The sequence below is a fragment of the Typopeltis vanoorti genome, chromosome 8, assembly GCF_054136105.1.
Source record: "Typopeltis vanoorti isolate ZY-2024b chromosome 8, IOZ_Tvanoo_1.0, whole genome shotgun sequence".
Classification (NCBI taxonomy): Eukaryota; Metazoa; Arthropoda; class Arachnida; order Uropygi; family Thelyphonidae; genus Typopeltis; species Typopeltis vanoorti.
In genome coordinates, this window is record NC_143556.1 from 24,543,228 (window position 1) to 24,565,717 (window position 22,490).

At 36.5% G+C, this 22,490-nt stretch overlaps 1 protein-coding gene across 1 annotated transcript; it reads left to right on the plus strand.

Annotated features, from left to right (window-relative positions):
* The first annotated feature begins 1,813 nt into the window (after positions 1 to 1,813).
* On the plus strand, positions 1,814 to 22,389 carry LOC150103857 (rhythmically expressed gene 2 protein-like). The gene is made up of 2 exons (XM_090396559.1): positions 1,814 to 1,910; positions 21,572 to 22,389. Exon 2 carries the CDS (start codon positions 21,581 to 21,583, stop codon positions 22,322 to 22,324), a length of 744 nt encoding a protein of 247 aa, XP_090252685.1. The 5' UTR covers positions 1,814 to 1,910; positions 21,572 to 21,580; the 3' UTR covers positions 22,325 to 22,389.
* The last annotated feature ends 101 nt before the right edge of the window (positions 22,390 to 22,490 follow it).

The window sequence follows — 22,490 nt, forward strand, 5'->3', positions numbered from 1 at the left end:
AAATCTTCCAGAAAAACGTTGGCCTGCACCAGAGACAATGGACAACTACACATCCGAACCAGAAGTTAATGGTGTTCTGGCTTTTCTAGATATAAAACTTACTAGAACTGATGATCTCAAGATTTCTATCTTTAGAAAGCCAACACACACCGATAGATACTTACATACTTCGTCTCACCACTACCCCCCTCCAAAATTAGGAATTATTTCCACACTAGCTCATCGGACGCGATCCTTGTCAAAAGAAGAGGAACTTCAACATGAACTTAATATCTCAAAAGGATCTTCTTAAATAACGTTACTCTCCTAAAAATATCTATAATCGTCTTAGTGTACGTAATCAACAAAGTAATGAAGACAACTCAAACCCCACAGCCTACATCTTCTTACCGTATATAAGTTCTCTTTCTCCTAAACTAGAGAAAATCTTGAAGAAATTTAATGTTAAAACATATTTCTCCACCTTACCAAAACTCCGATCTTGCCTCGGTCAATCTAAAGTAAAACACAACCTTCTTCAGTTGCCAGGAGTGTACAAAATCATTTGCAGTTGCAGTAAACCATATTATGGCCAGACGGAAAAGTCCATCTCTCTCTCTCTCTCTCTCTCTCTCTCTCTCTCTCTCTCTCTGCCTAGAAGAACATCAACGTCACATTTCTTAGCACAGAACCCGTGCTAATGCCCTATCCAGCTGCGTTTTATTCTCGGCCAATACCAATGTTGAAGGATGACAACATCAAATAGACTGGAACTTAACTTCAAACATCCATAAATGCTCCGATGAATTGGAGAGACGTATCTTGGAATCCAAACAAATAGCTCTCGACCCTGCCCATCTGAACAGCAATCTCAGTTACAGCCTACCCGATTCACATAGCGCTGTAATCCAGTTTTTGCGTACTCGAGATATCATTCACACGCAAAATGCTTCATACCAGAACTAACTCTCGAAAAAAAAAAATCCGTTTGTTTGTTTGTGTATTTATTTTTATTAAGAAAAAAAAAAAAAACGGTAATCCTCACTCATCTGTCTTGGAAACAGACAATTTCGGTTGTGGTCCAGTGACAAGTAATAAACTTAACACTAATTTAACTGAACAGTGTAAAGAAAAATTCGAAAGGTCTCCTTCCAGTTATATGAAAATTTCCTTTCCGTACACTGTTTCCGTAACTCAGTTCAGAAGAGCTCTCTGGTTGGAAAGACTTGGATTCGAATCTCTTCTATGACGCAAAGAGCCTTTAGCAGGCCTTTTCAGTCAAGTGATGAGTTAGCAGGTCTCAGAGGTGGGTTTCTACTGGAAACTCGAGTGTTTCGTCCTCAAAACAAGCAAACCAGACAGAAAGTTAATTTTAAAACGTTACACTTTCTTTAGATACCGTGGATACTCATCTTAAAAAGTTAATGTGCAAGTCCATAGACGGGTGTAATACACACACATACATATATAATTTATGACTAGGCTTACATTCTTCTGTAAATTTTCTCTTTTGTTGTTTTAAATCGTTTTTTTTTTTTTTTTTTTTTTTTTTTAACGATCATAATATCGTTCAGCTGCACACGAGATGGTTACCACACTTCAATCATCGTTTATCCACTTACTGTTAAGGGATATAAAGATTTTTTTTTTTTTTCACTCTTATCTTGTACTATTTTTCTGTCGTCATTGAATGCTTTATCAATAATTTCTTTAATGAGGTCTGTTTTATATCGGGAAGTTAAACTTCCTTAAATTAATAAGCAGCAAATGGAAATGCTTCTCCGTATACTGCGTATATAAACTCTAGTTCACTTTCGTTTTCAGCCTTACGAATGAAAACGTAAGCACATGTCGACTGACAGCTACCACTTGCCGAGCATCTTCTGCAGTCAGCTGTTCTGTCATTTGCTCACGCTAAAATACATAACAAGGTATGTGTTTATTAGAATATAATATTTAATATTAGAAAAAAAATATTAATATTCGATAATCTTATTTGTGGATTTCATATTCTACGTAGGCGTGTGTCATGTATACACTGATTATTCTTGTTTTAACCTAATAGAAAACAGTGAGGAAGACGTCAGTTCTCTTTGTGTTGATAGTAAAAAAAAAAAAAAAGAAAGAAAGAAATTGAACAGAGAAGTGCGAATTTGGTAACCAGTTAGTATTAGAAAAACATAATTTAAATGAGAAAGCTTTAGGAAGAATTAATAAATAGAAGGATTTGAGTATTTCGGCTGACAGGGAATTTAAGCTCATGAATCGTTTGGTAAAAGAACTAGCCATAAAGCATAGTAGATTACAGGCTTAATTATAAGAAGCTTCTTTTCCAGGTGAAAGGAAGTTCGGATACTCCTAAATTTCTATTCCGCCCAATATTATATTATAATTTACAACTTTCGTCACCCAGATTTTTAATTGATGGCAAGAGAACAGGTTGTTGAGAGACACTAAGTAACTTTAGGAAGCTGTACCTATCATATTAATTATGAGATTAGTTTGGTTAGCTATAACTTCTACTTAACCGATAGATTAACAATTAATTTTGTCTTTGGAGAATGCTGTTTTACATAACGCTAGCCTATATCCAATCTATACTAAGGGGAATAATAAAACGTCAGTAATAAAAGGATTATTTATTTATTTATTTTATTTTATTTTATTTTTTACGATTGATAACGTGAATAGCCGTTACTACAACGAGTTATAGATGATAACAATCTGCATCGTTTCGAGAATGAATTAGTAAAATTGATGAGGTGTATGATAAGTTAAATAATATGAACTGCCATATGAATATATATATCAAAAAAAAAAAAAATCAGCTAATGCCTTTTTATTCCCGTATACGGGAGTAGGCGAGGCCATTTAGCCCTATCTAACTTTTAGAGACTGAGTGGGCAGTTCAATCTCCACTGGTACCCAATCAGAGACAGATGGCCCAAGGCTATCACTAATTAAGTGGTACGCAGTGAAGAGAGACGGCTCAAATGTGCCGCCATCTCGTGGTCCCTAACCCTAACACAATATATTTAATGCCTGAAATAATGTGGGTTCTACGGTCGATTTTCTTGAGTTTACAGGACGAAAAACCCGAGTTTCCGGGAGGAAAAACCTGCTTGCCCGTGCCAGAGATCGACTAACTCGGGAACCGGTCGAAAAAAGGCTTAGAAAAATTTCTTCTAGTGAATATATATATATATATATTTATATATAATTTTAGATATATATAAAATTATTATTTGCATATACTGTAATTAATAATCTTGGAATTCTTACCATTGTCCCATGTCCCTGAACAAGTCTCTCCTGGACACTTTTATTTTATTTTATTTTTTAAGAAAAATAAATAAATAAAATTAATTTTTAAACTAGGACCTGTAATGGAGCTGTGAATCAAGTATTAATTTCTAATTCGAGTGAGCCATTTGTTGCAACTCGGATTTCGGTTTCACGTTTCAGCAATAGGCAGATGGTCCTTATGAAAGTACTAAAGGCTGATTCATTCATTTTAGTTTCGACAGTTTCCAGTGAGTCACGATCACACGTTCTTAGTTTCATGTTGCAAGATATTTCTTTCTGGAAATAAAATTTAAAGCAAGCAAGTCATATCGAGTGAACATGCAAAACTAGGCTGTAACACTTTAACACCACAATAAAAGATGAAAACGCAAACGATTCTGTAAAATAAAATGCTGACCTGGTTGGCCGAGTGGTTAGCGTATTCGCTCTCCAGCCAAAAGGCTGCGGGTTTGAATCCTGACATGGATGTTTGTGATTGTCTGTGAAAACACTAGTGGTGGTGGTCGGCAGTAGATGGCGTTGGTGTAGATGATGAAAGTAGTTGTAGTGGATTGGTGGAGACAGAAAGTTGAAGTAGAGTAGGTGCCCTCCCTCGATGAGTCTTTGGACTCCTTGGAGGTGTCATGTAATAATAAAATACGGAAATGTATTTTAGGATTGCTTATTTATTGATTTTACTGATACTAGTGCATGAATGCTAAACTTTTAATATTTCTGTAAAATTTCTGTAAAATATCTAAAATACTTTGTTTGATAACGTAGCTTATTATTGAGTGTCATAGTTGGAGAATTGAGTAGCGGCGGAGAGGGTGAGATGTGTTTAGCGAGGTGGAGTAGGGTACCCTCCCGCGATGAGCCCTTGAACTCCCTGGAGGTGTCACATAATAATAATAATAATAATAATAATAATAATAATAATTACAAATTTATATCTGTACATTTTTAGATCTAAATCATTATTTAAAATTATTCGAAACTATGTTTAAAATGTTCTGTTTAATTATCTTGCATTTTTCATTATAATTATTAATGATATTACCTAGTCTAGCCATAAATACTGTTACAACTTAACAGCGTATAAACTTTTAATCAGTAAATCATTTACAGCTTTCAGCACATAAAAACCACATGTGTATAACGTGCATATAGCAGTACCCTATTCTACATGTCCCCCTTTTGCTTCCATGTACTCTCAACTTCTGTGAGCCCACATATCAATGAAGGCACGCACGACATCCAACGGAAATGCTGCCATTGCGCCCTCCAAATCCAGCTTCAGGCTAGCGATGTTGCGGTGTCGTTTCTTGCAGGCGACTCTCTCAAGCTCCGGCCAAAATTAGAAGCTCAACGGATTCAGATCGGGACTTTCAGAAGGCCAATCAGATGATATGTGGTCGGGCACATTCGTCTTCAATCACTGTTGCATGGTCCTCGCCTTGCATCCAGGGGATGAGTCTTGTGGAAGGTCCATTGCCAGCATGAAACAAAGTGTTGTTCAGGGACCATACCACAGGTTCCAGCATGGTGGCTTGATACACTTTGGTGGAGGGGTTGACCCTTTTCTTGTGGATATGCCACTTGGATACTCCCTAATATATCACCCCCAAACTATCACCGACGCGGGGTGATGACCTCTCTGAATCCTGAGTGTCATGCGACCATCCGGACATATACCCGATCGTTTTGGCAGTTAAACGACTCTTCAATGACGAAAATCTTCCCATCTCTGAAGAGGATATTTTGTCTGTTCGCATACCGCTGAAGAAGTGCATTTGATTTTATCACCCTCTGCGGCATAAGTTGTGGAGTTAAGAAGTGTCCAGTATAATGAGGACAGGCTCTCATCCCAGGTCAACAGTTAGTACAGGTGACATCATTCTCTGCGAAACGTTCATCTCTCTCTACATCACTTTCTGCGTTCTCACAGGATTACAACAGAGGCGTGCCATCAAAGTCCTCAGAAGTTGTTGCGCCCTACAGCAGCGTGGTAGACCTGTTCTTTGGCAGTCAAGTACATCTTCTGTATCGTTGTAACTTAATAGTCCAATACACAAATGTCCTACCGTTCCCGAGTGTTTTTAGTAATATGCTGATATCAGCTGGAAGCATGTCTCTGAAATATAAAAAGTTCCAACAGAGGTATGTATCGTTAAAAAAATACTATATTAAAGAACTAAAGCATGTAAATGCAATAATCCAGAGGCTAGAACTAACAAATTTCCTAAGGAAGTAGTTAAAGAATTAATGTACAGTGCTTATAGAAAACAATGCAGAGAGAGAGAGAGAGAGAGAGAGATTTCATTATGGTATATGTCCACTGCAAGCTGCGATGCAACTCTCACAACGTCGTACTGTCAAACTGACCCACTTCCCCTTCAGAGCAAATATAAGGACTTGATTGTTTCCTGGAGGACAATTTCGAGCAGCAATGCATCTTCCTATATGTGTTCCAAGCATATTCTATGGGGGTTGAGATCTGGGGAGCATGCTGGCCACTAGATTCGGTTATCCTTGGTCTCCTGTATCTCCAGTGTTCGAATGTCACACCACATCCACTACGATGTGGTGTGACATTGTCATCCAAAAAATTAATTCTTTGCCTACAGCACTACGGAACAATCGAACACGAAGTTGAAGACCTTCATTGTACTATTATTATTAAAATAGTTCCAATATCAATACATCTCTAAAACATCAAATATTCTATTATCAAATTTTCTTAGCAATTTGAAAGAGCGGCCCTCTGATATTGGGTCACGGTATGAGGTCCGAAAAACCGATGTCTGAGTCAGCCCTGGATATAACACCACTGAAAGATGAGTTGTGGATAAAGAGATGCAAACTACAGGTCTTGGGACGTATAGGTCTACTTGTCGTTAACGTCTTGCCACAGTTTGTCGAGATATCCACGTAGCTGTGCTTGAATGGAGTTGACTTGCAAACTGACCTGCCATAGTGCATCGATTATGTTTTGCTGTTATAACCACACATCTGTCTTCTTGCTTCGTAGCAGAGCGAGGACGACCTCTTAGCAAACGTCTGGAACACATTGCATTGGTTTGCAGTGCTGCCCAAAGCCTGGATACAATGCTATGTGAGATTCCAAAGTCTGGCAATATCAGTAAGTCTGCAGCCTTCTTCAACGTTTTCAATAATTCTTTCAGTGTGGAATCATCTAGATGATGTCTTTGAGACATTACAAGACACCAAGTTTGGAACTTTATTGCTTCACAAAAAGAGCTTCCTTCAAACATGATTCACTTAACACAGCCTTTTGCCTTTCATCCTGTTGAGTACTACCGCTGACACCTTTGAGCACGATTCGAAAATTTGAATGTGTACCGCATTGTACTAGAAATCGCTAGTTATTGCCGCAAGCTGATTCGTCTGGATTTATAGTTGTAATCTTCAAAAATAGTATTCATCCTTAGGTTTTGGACACTAGCATGCTTGCTGGTATTGTCCAGATGGAATATGGTCCTGCATGTGTAGGATGAGTGGTCAGCCTATCTGCTCTCCAACCATTGGGTTGCGAATCGAGTCCTGATGTGGACATAGATGTTTGTGATTGTTCTTAGGTGGGTGATTAATTTCGTAGCCCGGTAGAAGACTGTTTCCCCTTATTTTAGTCCTGAAAGCGGCTTGAAAGTTTTAACTTTGGTCTCTAAAGCAAGATTACTGGACTAGGCAAAAATGAATAAAAATTACAAAAATAATAAATAGAAAACAAAAATCCTTAGCCCACCAGCGACTGTTAATGTCAGTGGTAGTCTATTTAAAAAAATCATGGGTGGATATGTTGTACAGGTTACAACTAAGACTCACGTTCATTTAACTAGGCTTCTGCATAATAAAAATAAGCTAATGCCTTTTATTCCCTTATAGGGAGTAGGCAAGGCTTTTAACCCTATCTAGCTTTTGGAGACTGAGTGGACAGGTCAATCTCCACTGGTAGCCAATTAGAGATAGCCAGCCCATGACTATCACTAATTATAGGTGGTCACCAATGAAAAGATTGGCAAACAAGTGCTGCCATCTCTTGGTACATAGCCCTAACAGGATGTGTTACTGTCTGAAATAATGTGGATTCTACAGTCGATTTTCTTGAGTTGACAGGATGAAAAACCTGAGTTTCCAGGAGAAAAAAAAACCTGCTTGCCCATACCAGAGATCGACTCACTCATAAACTGATCAAAGAAAGGCAGAAAAAGTTATGCCAGTCAGCAACTAGACTCGAACTATAGACCTAGCTTTGGGCAGCCTAGCATGGAGGATGCATATCCCACTTACACTGAGCTACACAGGCCTTAATTTCTGTAGATTCCGATATTTTTATCGCATTCTTTTTAATATGAGGCTCCCTTGCACACAAAAATTTTCAAGATCTATGACATGATATTGTTGTGCATATAACATGGGGCTAGAGAGAAAGGAATTTGTTGATGGGTTCTTGAAGACTTGAGGTCTATAATCATAGGGAACAATGGTATGTGGAAGACTGTTCCAAAGAACAGGGTAACACATACCAACCACTAAATTAGGAACTTTTAATACTGTGTTGGATCTCCTTCAGTCTGAATTATAGAACATATTGTGGTTTGGCAGATTCCACAAGGTGATTAATTGCAACTACATCAGGTGTTCACCTGATGTAGTTGCATGATGATGACAGTGTCTTCCAACTCAGATTTGATGGAAGGTCGCTTTGCTAATGTATGTTTTTCTAACATGTCCATATATTCTCAATGGGATTCAGATCTAGGAAAGGTAGTGGGAGACACTGTCATGATTGCTGAACCACTATTGAACAATTCTTGTGCAATGGACACAATAATTCAATTCAGGGATGACAGTTGCAGTCATCCCTGAAACACCCATCACCTGCTGAATATGAAGTCAACATTGCAGGATGGACTTGATTGGCAACAGTGTTCAGTGATTCCATGGAGGACATCTGACCTTCCAGCAATATCAAGAGCCCTGTTCTGTACCAACAGACGATGTCATCTCCATAGCCTTGAGTTGTGCTTACAAGGCAAACTGGGTTCATTGTTTCATGGGCGCAGGCCAAATTCTTTGCCTATGGTTGGTACAGAACAAGATGTACCTTGACTTGTCAGACTGCCTAACTTTTCCAGTTTTCCTGAGACCACTGTAGACAAACTTTCTGGTTCTTCACAGAAATCAGTGGTTTCCTTACAGGCATGCGACTATCAATATCCATCCTCTTCAATTCTCTGTACATAGTTTGGTGAGATATAGGTCAGGAACAGCCTTCATTAAATGCTTCAGTCAATTACATGCAGGAAGTTGTCCATACACACTTTCTCAGACAACGGTTTCCTGACAGGCTGTCTTAGAACCAGAACCACATTTACACCTCTTAGACAAGCAAGTAGGCTATTTTTCCACTGATTAAACACTTGTTATATCTCTTCCTTTGAGAAACATATCCACAATAAGGCCTTTATTGAACTCTGAAAAATTTTGTGTTTCCATTGTGATCAACACTATTGAAGATTACTGACCAGCAGCATTCTTAAATAATTGCCTAGAATGTGATGATACATGAACAAGTATTTTGCATATACATACACTGCATGATGTTTATGTGCATATGCATAAAAGTTTCTAATTCAGTGACTGGTATGTGTATATGGAATAAAAGCAGAGAATGAGAAGTTGGTTCGATGGATTTGTAGTTGAGCTGCGTAAGGGTGTTGACCAACACATGCTTGTGTTCATACCTGATTAGAATATACATGGAGCAGCACCAATAGAAAAATGCATATAAAAAAAAAAAAAAAAAACAGAACATTCTGTGGAAGGTCCTAGGTGCAACACCCCATATTTACATATTAGTTATTCTATGATCACTGAATTATAGCTTTGTCGAGTGTCAGGAATTGAGCAAGAGAGAAGTACTGTTTAGAACCAAAAAGAAAAAAAAAAATCTTTTGGTGGCTATGGATTTGATGCGTATATATATATATATATATACTATGACAGATTAGATGCAAGTTAATTCAAGAGAAAATTGGTCTGACTGGCAAGTAGAATATTGTTGAACATGCGGCATGGTCTTTCTTCCTGGAAATAAGATAAGACAACTGTGTTTGATGGCATTAAAGTTCATGTTATCCTCACCCCACTTAAGAATGGCAAGATCAGTGTTTAAAGCATTGGTTAGAAATCTTCAAGTGCTAATTAACTGGGCATTAGAGGGTTTAGAAACTGAGAAAGAGTGAAGATTACTGTTGTCATGAAAATTATGAACAGGACTGGATGTCAAAGGATTGATGTAAAGGAGGAAGAGTGTAGGTGAAAGTACGGAGCCCTGGGAAACACCAACATTGACTGAAAAATCTGATGAAAGGAAGCCATCCACATGACCTTCAGTCTATGACCAGAGAAGAAGCTGGAAATCCTTCACCAAGGGAAAGAGAAATATAAGATGGTAGCTTAATAAGATGGCCATGATGCAAGACTTGGTCAAATGCCTTGGAAATATCAAAGCGACCAATTGAGTTTCTCCAAACTTTTCCATGGCCTCACATCCACAGGTCAGCAAAGTTGACTGGGAGATATGCAGTAACGAGAATAGTAGAATTCATATTAGCGATCACTATGTAGTTGGCGAGTCTTCAAATAGTGAAGCATTATTTTATGACAATTTTAAAAGATGATACAAAATGGGTGCAAGTTCCAGAGTACAAGGGCCAAGAGACTTATAGACTGTTGAGTATTTTTCTGATGTTCTTTTGACAAAATTTCACAGGAGAGATACTGTGGATAGACTGCTGAATAGTGGGAGGAGATATGCCTTGATCATAGGACTTTTTCCTAAGGGAAATTCAGGAGTTTTTCATTCTGTATGCAGGCAAACAAGCCAGACATGTGGCTATGCCACATTATCTGGTTCCAAGCCTGGGTAAATATGTGAGGGTTGAAAGAAGGGCTAGCAACCCATCCTTGTAAAAAAGTGCTTTGCTATGGAAACCAGAACCACAGAAAAATCTGACCAAAGAGTAACCCTAAACAAAGATGACAAACTGCTGAGAATGACATCCCTAGCAAAAGCTCTTATGGAGAAACTAAGAAATTGAGGAATACAACACAAAATTTGTACAAGACCAAGACATACAAATTATTTGGAGTCAAAAAAAAATTGGATGTTGGAATATGAGGAGTATGTATGAAACATCAAAAGGAGCCAATATAGCCAAAGAGATGAAAGACTACAAAATTGAAATATTGGGAATAAGCAAGACAAGGTGGAACAGACAGGGAGTGATCCAGTTGTTCAGGAAAAACAATAATATATACTCTGGAAAAAAAAAAAAGATGATAGTTGAGGAAAGATGAGGGAGTGAAAATTAAAAATATGACAAACGTAATTGAAAACCAAAAAAGAAATGTAAAAGAAATGGTAGTGATGGTAGGTACTAATAATTTAAGTGGTGACAAACATAGTATGAGAGAAGATATGAAAGGTCTGTTGGAAGAAGCGAGAAAGAAATGTGAGAGAGTAAAAATTGTAGGATTACTACCTATACAGGGTGTTCGGGATAAATTTGAGTTTCGTAAGGAAAAAGAAAATCTTCTTTGTATCTATTAAATTTAATGAATTGACAAAAAAACATTACAGGCAGAGTTAATTACAATACTATCAACAAGATTTACTCAAAATAACCACCATTAGCATCGATCACAGCTTCAATTCTGCTTCGGAACCTCGAACAAGCTGATGCTACAGTCTCCCTGGGAAGGGCCGCAAAAACTGTTTTAATTTTATCCATTAACTGGGCTTTTGTATTACTGGAAGTGCGATTGGTGTCTTTTTCAACTGCGCCCCATACAAAATAATCCATGGGGTTAAGGTCTGGGGAGTTTGGAGGCCAAACATTTGGACTGGTGAAGTCGTAGAAATTTTCAGACAACCATTTTTGACTTTTCCCAGAGGTGTGGCAAGGGACCGAATCCTGCTGCCATACATACGGCCTACCATTGGCTACCCTTGTTATCCAGGGCTTGACTACAGTTAGCAACTCCACGAACAAAGCCCGAATTCCAATGCCAGGGTTCTTCAACACCTGTTCCTGCAGATTTGCGAGGAATTCTGCTGTACGAACGCAATCAGATCGTCTGCTAGGGATCTTTCTTCTTGCTACATCCTCGTAGTCACCATTGCAAGTCTCTAGTTCATGCCTGATTGTTTTTACTGTATTCAGGGAGCATTGGGCAGCAGTCGTAATATCCTTATTTTGATGGCGGGCACGAATCATCATGATACAAGTTATTCTCTTCCATGATTCAGGTGGGTTCCAGCTATCCATCCTTTCTGACATCTTGTATATGAATGAAGAAGGGTCCAAACTTTTAAATGAAGAGAAGTGTGTGTTAATACATGTAACTTACGGAAAAATATAATTAATTATAAATATGTCAAATTTATCCCGAACACCCTGTATATGATAGTACTGAGTTAAGGAGGGCGATGATAGCAAATGATGAATGATATATGCATGTAACCACAAGAAAGATATTTATTTAACCAAATATTTCGGTCTGGAAATAACAGATCATCCTCAGTGGTATTACAAGAACAGTTTAAAAAATACAAGCTAGAATACTAACAATAGATCATTAAAAATAGAACACGGCGCGTGATGTTATATCACTAAGTATGAAACGGAGTATTTTGAAGTAGAAACATGATTGGAAAAAAAAAAAATTCAGAATATTTCAGAACCTATCGCAAGAATTTTAAAGAAATATGATTTAACAACTTAACAACTACATATTCACCTATTAACAAATTGTCTTCTCATTTTCCTTCTCCTAAAGACAAAAGCTCAACTTTATCTCTTCCTGGAGTTTATCAAATTCCATGCAACTGTGATCTCTCCTATTTTGGACAGACTGGACGTTCTCTTGAAAAAAGAATCCAAGAACATCAATCCTCCATTCTTCACAACAAACCTGAAAAGTCTGGATTGGCTCAACACAGGATTGAAACGGACCACAGCATCTTTTGGTCCAGGACTTGCCTCTTACATAGATCCCTTTTTTTTTTTTTTTTTTTTTTTTTTTTAGGTAGTGGCCCTTCCCTTAATGCATAACATTAGACATATCTGCAAGGAGATGTGTTTTGCATTATAGGAGATACTGAGATAGGAGTGTTGGTATCTTGCTCCACCTTTGCAACGAGTTGCCCTGGTGTTGTACCACCTTAACCCAGTCCTGAAGATACTTTCAGGCGCAAACTTTGTTTGCTCACACTTGGATAAAGGATTAAACTAAATTTATTATACATAGATCCAGTTATAGGTTCGAACGTTTGTTCAAGGAAAGTGTGGAGGCCTTGCTCCATCGTCCCAACCTGAATCGTAATGACTGTATATCTATCTATATCAAAAATCTGGGAAAGTCTAATCAAGATTACTCAATTTTTTTTTTTTTTCAATCATGTCTCTACTTCAAAATATTCCGTTTCATACTTAGTGATATAACATCATGCGCCGTGTTCTATTTTTAACGATCTATTGTTAGTATTCTAACTTGTATTTTTTAAACTGTTCTTGTAATGCCACTGAGGATGGTCTGCTATTTCCAGACCGAAATATTTGGTTAAATAAATATCTTTCTTGTGGTTACGTGCATATATCATTCAGTCTTATGTCACAAGTATCCTTAAAACAGCAGATAGCAAATGATTTCACGCAGCTATGTAGAAGATATGGATGCGAGTTTTTAGACGTGTGGGGTGTGTTTGATGGCAGAAAAGATTTGTATAAGAATGATGGCGTACACTTGAATTCATTTGGCATCAGAAGCCTGGAGAAATTACTTCTTGGTATGAGACTTAATGCAGTGTCAGGGAAACTAGATCATCAAGGGAGGAAGGGAAAGGAAAAATATGTATGAAAGTTCAGCTATGGTATACAAACGTGATAAAGATATAAATGCCTTTGAACATGGTTACGTATGTGGTGTAGGAGTGGAAAAATATGCTTTGGGTTCAGACCTTTTAAGTATGTCTGGGGAGGGAAAAGAGAAAATTCTAGAACAAGACCAAATGCATTGCATATCTAATTATAAGAATAGGCTAGGTCATAATTTATTATGTCTATACACAAATGCCAGGAGCATTAGAAACAAGGGAGTTGAGTTTATTGCTTTATTGAATACAATGTGGCCTAAGATTATTGGCATCAGTGAAACCTGGCTATCAGAATCAGATATGGTAAGTGGGATCGAGTGTAATGGACATACTATTTTTAGGAATGACAGAAGAGATAGGAGAGGAGTTGGAGTGTTACTAATGATATCAGATGACTTAAGTCCAGTTAGGGTAGAAATACAAGAAAACGATGATGGTAACAATGTTCCACGATGAGTCTATTTGGTGTGAACTGCATATTAACAGAATGAAATATATGGTGGGGTGTTGCTACAGACCTGGCAGCTCAGTTGTAGGGGATGAAGAAATGCATTGCCAATTTAGCCTTATGGGTAACTTTAATTTTCCAAACATTGATTGGGTAGAAGAGAAATCTCATGATCAGAAAGAACAGGAATTTTTTGAATTGTTGCGGGATAACTTTCTCAAGCAGCATGTGAAAAAAGAAACTCAGGATATCAGTTACTGAATGGAAAAAATGTCAGCATTGCATGGAAATCTTTGAAAAAATGCTTGAATGAGGCGGTATTTGAATGTATCCCTAGTGTTCGAAGAGTAAATAGGTTGGGTGTGAAATGGATGTGCAGCCTTATTAAGCTAGAAATTCACAAGATGATGATGTGGAAAGAGTTTCGCGAGAATAAGAGTGAGAGGAGTTATGAAATATATAAAGCTCAGACCAGAAAAGTAATGAGTATTGTGAGAAAAGCTAAAACGGAGTATGAAAAGAAATTGGCCATGCAAGCTAAAGGCAATCCAAAAGAATTTTATCGTTATGCCGCAAGCAAAAGAATGAATAAATGTGGAAGAATAACTTTATTGAATGCAGATGGTACACGAATGTCAGAAGCTAAGGAGATTGTTCAGTTCACGAGTGCTCACTTTGCTAAGACATATCAACCAGATGTATGTAGCATGGTGCATAGTGCTACTGCTACATTGGATGAAGAGTTAGAGATTCATGAAAACGAGGTTGAAGAGCTTCTGCATAACCTGGATAAGAATTTGTCAATAGGGACAGATGGAATATCTGCCCATTTGTTAAAGGAATGTTCAGCTGAATTGGCTAGGCCTTTAACACATTTGTATAACTTGAGTCTCAGCTCAGGAATGTAATATAGTTCCATTGCACAAGGGTGGTGCAAAAACTGATGTGTCTAACTACTGACCTATTAGTATTTCTGGTGTGGTAGTGAAGATTTTAGAGAAGTTAGTAAGAACTTGCATACAGAAATTGGTAGACAATCATTCTATACTCTGTAGAGAACAGCATGGGCTTACTAAAGGAAGGTCATGTTTTAGCAATTTGCTCATATTTTATAACAATGTTACGGCCGAGTTGGATAAAGGAAATGGATATACTATGATAATATTGGATTTTTCTAAGGCATCTGATAGGATACCACACGATAGGCTGTTGCGTAAACTGGAGAATACGGGATTGGAACATAATCTATTGACTTGGATCAGGGGATGGTTAAGAGACAGATATCAAAAAAGTGGTATACAGTGGGTGTGAATCTGCCAGATTTAAGGTAACCAGTGGTGTACCTCAGGGTTCAGTCCTTGGGTCGTTATTTTTTAATCTATACATTAATGACTTCAAGCAGGGGCTATCATCAGATTTACAATTGTTTGCTGATGATGCAAAGATAGACAGGGCAATCAGGGATGCTACTGATATTCAGCAATTACAAAATGATTTGAATAGACTGGAAATCTGAGCAAACGAAAATGGCTGTCAGTTTAATGTTAGTAAGTGTAAAGTTATGCACTTTGGCATGATTAGAGATCCAGCAGCATATATTAGCAGGGTTATGCTACAAGACTCTGAAGAGGCAAGGGATCTTGGTGTATTGGTGAATAAGAATTTAAAGTTCAAAGATCACATAGCAAAAGTTGCAAATACAACTCAGAGGATAATTTCTATGCTGAAGCAAGCCTTGACATGTAAGGATAAGGAAGTAATTTTGCCTCTTTATAAGGCTTTGATAAGACAATAAAAATTCGATTGCAACAAGAATAAATTTTGTATAACGAACACATTGAGTTTTTACAGTTAGGCAGAAGCCAGAACATCTGTAAATAGTTTTTTCTCTTAACATTTTGTATTGTATGTTACATGCCCAATGGGAATTAGCTATCTCTTTGAACAAAAGATGTAAAACTTTCAAGGCTAAGGGAAACGCTCTACAGTCGGAACGCTGTTTGAAATTTTGTTTACAAGTTCAACCCTAAGTGACCTCAAGGTCGATGCAAAAAGGGGGTGGCAAAATTCAAACGGATGTTCCACTGTCTGACTCAATGAAATTAAAACACGAAGACGGAGAAGAAAGGGCTTGTTGAAGGTTCCAGAACCAGAAATCATATGACAATGTAAGGGGTTCGCATACGTGCACGAGGTTTAGAAAACCGAACCCAGGCTCTCAGAACTGATGGAATATAAGATGGGACTTCCAGAGACACGAGGAGTTTTTTTGCACAGAGAAGAAACGACCATACGAAGAGATGATGTGATAGAAAGCCTTAGAGTGATGTCCTGACGTGTCGAGGAGGAAGCCATGCTGCCAGCTGTCAATAAGCCCAGAAGCGTAGATGACCAGGGGACGAAACAGCTGAGGAGCAACCGAACTTGTCTATGAGCCATTCCGCTTATCTAAGTCTGTGAAGGCCCTGACAATTCGCAACCCTTTGCCAGTATATTAACATGCTGATGAATCGTCACCCACATCCCGTGAGCCAACCTGATGAATGGCCGGTATCCCAAGGACCTAAAGGAGAGATCCAAAACCCGAGACGAAGAAAAGGAAATCGAAGCCAATGGGATTGGAGAGTGCAGCCCAACAGAAGACAGCTCATGTGAGTTAAAGTATTGTTTTATTTAGACTGTGTGATGCTATAAGAATAGGTTGTAGAACTGGAAAAATGCATGTAAGAGGAACATAAATAGCCAGAATAACATTTAGACTTGTTAATACTTGTCTGGATTTTGATGATTACATCTAAGAATGAGTATAGTTAATTCCTAGGAAATATTTTGGGTTATGACTTATCTAACGCTTATATATAATCTTGTATGAATTTTCTTAAGTTTACAATATGTTATATTAATCATAACATGTCCTTAACGCCAATTATTCAAGTATTAAGATGTTTGTTAATGATATTTCTTTAAGCTAGATAGATAACATGATGTGTGCCTTATATTAATTGAAAAGAGATATATGTAAGTATTGAGAAGTTCATCATCATCATCAAATTCCTGCCATGTACCCTCAAGGGGTGTACAGGATACAGGATATGATAGTACTACATGAAAAAAATTACATCATTATTAATTTCCTATCTACAATTTTCCTCCAAAATCAGTCTGTTACTTGTCAAGACTCCAATATTATCATTATCAGATCTTATATTTCTATAGTCTAAAGCACTTTGTATACCATATCAATCCCCCTATATCTTGGTCTTCCTCTGGGTCGTTTTGCTGCCAACCTGGTCACTTGTTTTGCTAATCTTTCCTCGCCTATTCTGTTTAAGTGACCATACCACCTGAGATTAGCTCTGCTAACGCATTCCTGGATGCTGACAATGTCAAGTTCTTTCCTAATATCCTCGTTTTTAATCTGATATTGCCATTGATGCCATCTGTTCATGCCTATAATCTTTCTCAGGACTCTCATATTTGTGGTCTCTAGTCTTTGGTCAAGTGTTTTACTTCTGACCCAGCTTTCAGATCCATAAGTTAAAACTGGTTTGAACACTGTCTTGTATACAGCTAATTTAGTGTTCCGATTTCTCTCTTATTCCATATGAATTTATTCAGTTGACTTCCCACCATACCAGCTTTGCTGATTCTGTTGTCTATTTCTATATTTAATTTACCATCTTCGCTAAAAATCGTGTACACCCTCGAGTGGTGTACAAGATATGATAGTCTGTCAAGACTCCAACATTATCACATCTTATATTTCTGTCTTCTAAAGCACTTTTTACCATATCAATCCACCTATATCTTAGTCTTCCTCTGGGACTTTTTCTGGGCAGAGAACAATTCTTTTGCTAATCTTTCCTCGCCCATTCTGTTTAAGTGACCATTATGGCTATGATTAGCTCTGCTAATGCATTCCTGGATACTGACAATGTCAAGTTCTTTCCTAATATCCTCATTTTTAATATGATATTGCCATTGATGCCATCTGTTCATGCCTCTAATGTTTCTCAGGACTCTAGTCTTTGGTCAAGTGTTTTACTTCTGACCCAGCTCTCAGATCCATAAGTTAAAATTGGTTTGAACACTGTCTTGTATACAGCTAATTTAGTGTTCCGACTAATTAATTACCTAGGATCAATAATAAAAGCATAGAGGAGCAGAAAATTTAAAATCTAAAATACAAAGAGTACAGAGAATTTTTAACATGTTAGAGAAAATATGGAGATCAAAGGAAATAGGTTTAAAAAGTCAGATTATTTAATACAAAAACTAAATCAGTTCTACTCTATACATCAGAAACATGGACAACAGAAGCAATTAAGAAAAAAGTGCAGAGCTTTGTAAATGTTTAAGAATTCTACAAATAAAATGACCAAAAAAAATTAAACAGAATCCACAAGGAAAGAGGTAGAGCAAAAATGAGCTGTCAGAGAGGAGTAGAAGAGCTAGACAGATTAGAAGATTGACACAAATGTAGAAAGAAAGAGGAATAAGTATGCAGGCAAACCAGAGAACATATTTATAGACTGTGGTAAATGACATAGTATGCAAATAGTGGTAGTAGCATTGTGTGTGGAGGAGTAGGATGCCCTTCCATGATGAGTTCTTGGATTTATAATAATTATGATTATTATAGTTTTGGTTACCAGCATTAAATTAACTTTACCATTCTTAACTGTTGCAAATGTCTTGATGCCAGATGTAGAAGCATGTACCATAAAACTCATTAAGAGTAAAAATATAGTAGTAATAATATATTACTATCACTGGAAAGAAGGCAGTTGGCTTTTCTTCAATGAAAAAGTACAAATAGATATTGTAATAGCTAAGTTTAGTACATGCTGGTGTGTGTGTGTGTGTCTATCTATCTATCTATCTATCTATCTATATATATATATATATATATATATATATATATATATATATATATATATATATATGCTGGCATGGTTGGCCGAGTGGGTTAACGTATCTGCTCTCCAGCCAAGAGGCTGCAGGTTCGAATCCTGCATAGGCATGGATGGTTGTAATTGTCCACCCTCCCAATATGGACTGGGTCACCATGGGAATAATAAACCCAAAACAGGCAATGCGAGAGACCTTTATCCTGAAGCGGGTAGAAATATAGGTTTAGTTATTATTATTATATATCAGCAAAAGACTTGTGTAGCTTTATGGCAGTTTATCATGACAGATGCAAAGTGTTCATAACACTAGACTATCAGATGCTAGACCATTACACATTCAATTCTAGTCTCTGATAAGAACATTTTCTATCCCCCCCCCTCCATACACACACACACACCACCACCATCCAGATGGTTTCCAAAGTAGTCAAACTTTGGATAGATAAGTAGTACTATCCAACTTAGAAAAATTGACTATAAAGCTCATGTAATTTCAGACAATATTTTTGAAATGGAAATTGATATTAGCATTAATGAAATGGGAAAAGGAATTCCCCACTTCATGCATTAAATACAAAGATATCGTTATTCCTTATAAAAATGGTTAAGTATCATTTAACAGAGAGTATCATTTTCAAATTTTGAGTTCATATCTTAAAGGATATAGTATATACTGAAGAAGGTACAGCGGATAGTGACTAGAATGATCTGAAATGAGAGTTGCTTGTATGAAAAAAAGATTTATTTTGTAAGCTGCATACCAAGCAACAAGCAAATAAGAAGGGATTTGATTGAAATGTAAAATTGTAGGATAAAACCAGCTGAATTTTTTAAATTTATTTTATATTCCCTGGTATTGCATAAAAGGTAACAAAATATTAAACTAATAAACTATAGGTTACTACAGGTCAGATTTAAGAAAATATTTTAGTGAATGTAGTCACTTACTGGAATCAACTTCCAAAAGGTATTGGAATACAGATATTTTAGACAAAGTTAAGAGGCTTCAAACAAATAGTTGGAAAGAACTTGTGTAATTAGCATTCCTTATGTTTTGTGCTTACAAATGTTGGTTTCATTGGAAATGTTTTGCACACTAAGCAGTAACAGATTTATCATCAGAAGTTGTTACATACTCTTAATGATCGTATGAGAACATTAGAAGTGTTTTTTTTCTTGATGATTATGTTCATTTCGAACATCACTGCTATTATATGAGGATGGGTTGAAAATTTCTGATAAACACCTAGAACATGGTTCTACCTCAATTCCTTTATGGTGATTATCACAACTTTTCACCTATTTCTTTTGATGAATAAAAAGTCGGAGACTGTCGGCTTCCTATTTTTGAACAATTTTTTTATTATTTATATTATTACTGATCTTTAAACAGAAAATAAAAATTTTCATCTATATCTTGTAATTTAAACAACCTACTTTTTTAATGTATGAGTTTAAACTGATTCAAGGATATGAACAATTTTTTAACCCCATTTCCCACTTTTAATATATAGTTACCCTGTTTGAATCATTTCTTATTGATATTTGTTGCTGCAGTTTTGAAGTGCTTTGTTCATTGCAGACACATACTAGGACTTGCACTCTTAATACTCAAATGAATCTCACTGGTGCTGCAGCATGAAATCTTAAACTTTCAAGTCCTGGCCAAGCACTAACATAGGTTTTCATTAATGAAAACCAATGTTAGTGCTTGGCCATTTGATGGTCCTGGTTTAATATCTTATAGATATTGTAGAGTGCTGACATAATGGGGTTCGATTCGACCGACTGCATCACTGGAATATTTTGAAGTAAATAGCAAATCCAAGGACAAATCCTTACATTGTTTTAAATATAAGAGGCAAAAGGTATAAAAAATCTGGTAGTGCAAGTGCTAGTTTCTGCTAGGACATTTAGGTGGGCCTGTAAATTCAACCAACATCGCTCAAGTATAACTCAATTTTTTTTTAAAAATAAAATGTTCATGTTATATTTAAGTGCTCTTATTCAACATAATTATGTTCAAAATGTTTTCTGACTCATTCCTGATTTTAAATTGTTGTTTTAAATAGAAAAGTTGTAGTGCTTTAATTATTAATGCAGACTGTATTAAGAACTGCATTCACAAGCTCAAATGGAATGATACCTCTGAAATGTAGCTTTCCAATTTGGTAAACAATAAGAAAACTAAATTTAGTGTTTTGGCTCTTAACATTATACTAAAATGCAGCTTTAAAGTATGACACACACACACACAAACAGAAGCTTTATGCTAATTTACAAAAATACAAACTATATCCATTATCCCTACAATCATTCCGCAATGGTCAATTATCCCATGGATACAGATTACTGAATCCAACTAGGAGAAAAACACCCCTTTTTATACAGAAGCAGATGTAAAAGTTGAGACTATTTCTAGAGTCCACCATAGCATTATATCATTCTCCAAATCTAAACAAATATCCAAATTTGTTTATTTATGATTTTGAGAATGTTGTATTACCAAAATTCTAGGAGACTGTCATCTTGAGATCTTCAGCAAGATCCAATTCAAGAACTGCAGGAGCTGTCGCAGAGTGACACTTTCTTGCTGGGTGTACTTGTATGACATTATATGATACATATTTCTTTGTGTCCATAAAGATACTATGGTGACAAAGATGAAATATCGGAATATTAAAATTTTGAAATATTTTATTATTGGAATACTGAAATATTATCCTTAAATAAAATATTAGTTAATTATCCTTAGATGTGTGTTTTTTCCTCTAAATATCAACATGAGTGATAAACATCTAAGCATCCATATCGGAAGGTACCACACACACTTTTTTTTCTCCATTGTACTTCATTAAAATATACTGTATGCCTTCCTAATTAAGTTATCACTTCAAGTTTCTGCATAGTTGTATGGTTTTTCTTACTGAGATATGAAATATCTTATTTCTAGCTAATACTTATATAATTTTTTTTTTCCAGTTTCACTAGATGGCCCTCAGTAACCTTCGTCTAGCTACTTTTGACGTAACAAATACATTACTTAAGGTGCGAGTTGAAGTTGGAGAACAATATGCTGAAATAGCACGAATATATGGAATTGAAGTGCAGCCCTCTCCCTTGGCCAAGGCATTTCACCGCAACTGGCAACTCTTTAATCAAATACATCCAGCTTTTGGAGCAACTAAAGGTTTTACTGATATCCACTGGTGGACTAAAGTGATAAATTATACTTTCAGAGATGGAGGTTGCACATGTGCAACAGAAGAACAACTTGTAGAAGTGGCTAAACATTTGTATGAAAATTACTGTTTTAAGTCATGCTGGGAAATCTATCCTGGTACGTGTGAGATTTTGGAAAAGCTTAAAGAGGCACACATAATACTGGGAATAATTTCAAACTTTGATAGCAGACTTGATACAATTTTAAGACAAACTGAGCTTAAAAGGCATTTCAGATTTGTAATCTGTTCATATCTAGTAAAGCAACAGAAGCCATCTCGAGAAATTTTTGATGCAGCTCTGCATCAAGTAGAGCACCTTGGAATAAAAGCTGAAGAAGCCATCCACATTGGAGATAATGTTGAACTTGATTATTTAGCTGCTAAGCAAGCAGGATGGAAGGCATTCTTAAAATATGCAGAAGGTAAAACAGAAGCTGATAAGCTTTGTCTGGTTAACCAAAATGAAATTTTATGGGATATTTCAGATTTGAAAAACCATTTGTCAATATAGTAATAAATTAAAAAATATATATAAAATGCTATGAAATTGAAGAAAAATAATTTCATCGAATAAACTGAGTCAATGTGTTTCCAATTATAATCCAAACTACTTATTGCACTTTTCTAATAATGTAATTATGAGAATATTTGGAGCAGCAAGAAGGAAATAAAATACA

Excerpts from the sequence above, each read along its gene's own strand:
- LOC150103857 (XM_090396559.1), top strand. The coding sequence starts at position 21,581 with ATGGCCCTCAGTAACCTTCGTCTAGCTACTTTTGACGTAACAAATACA.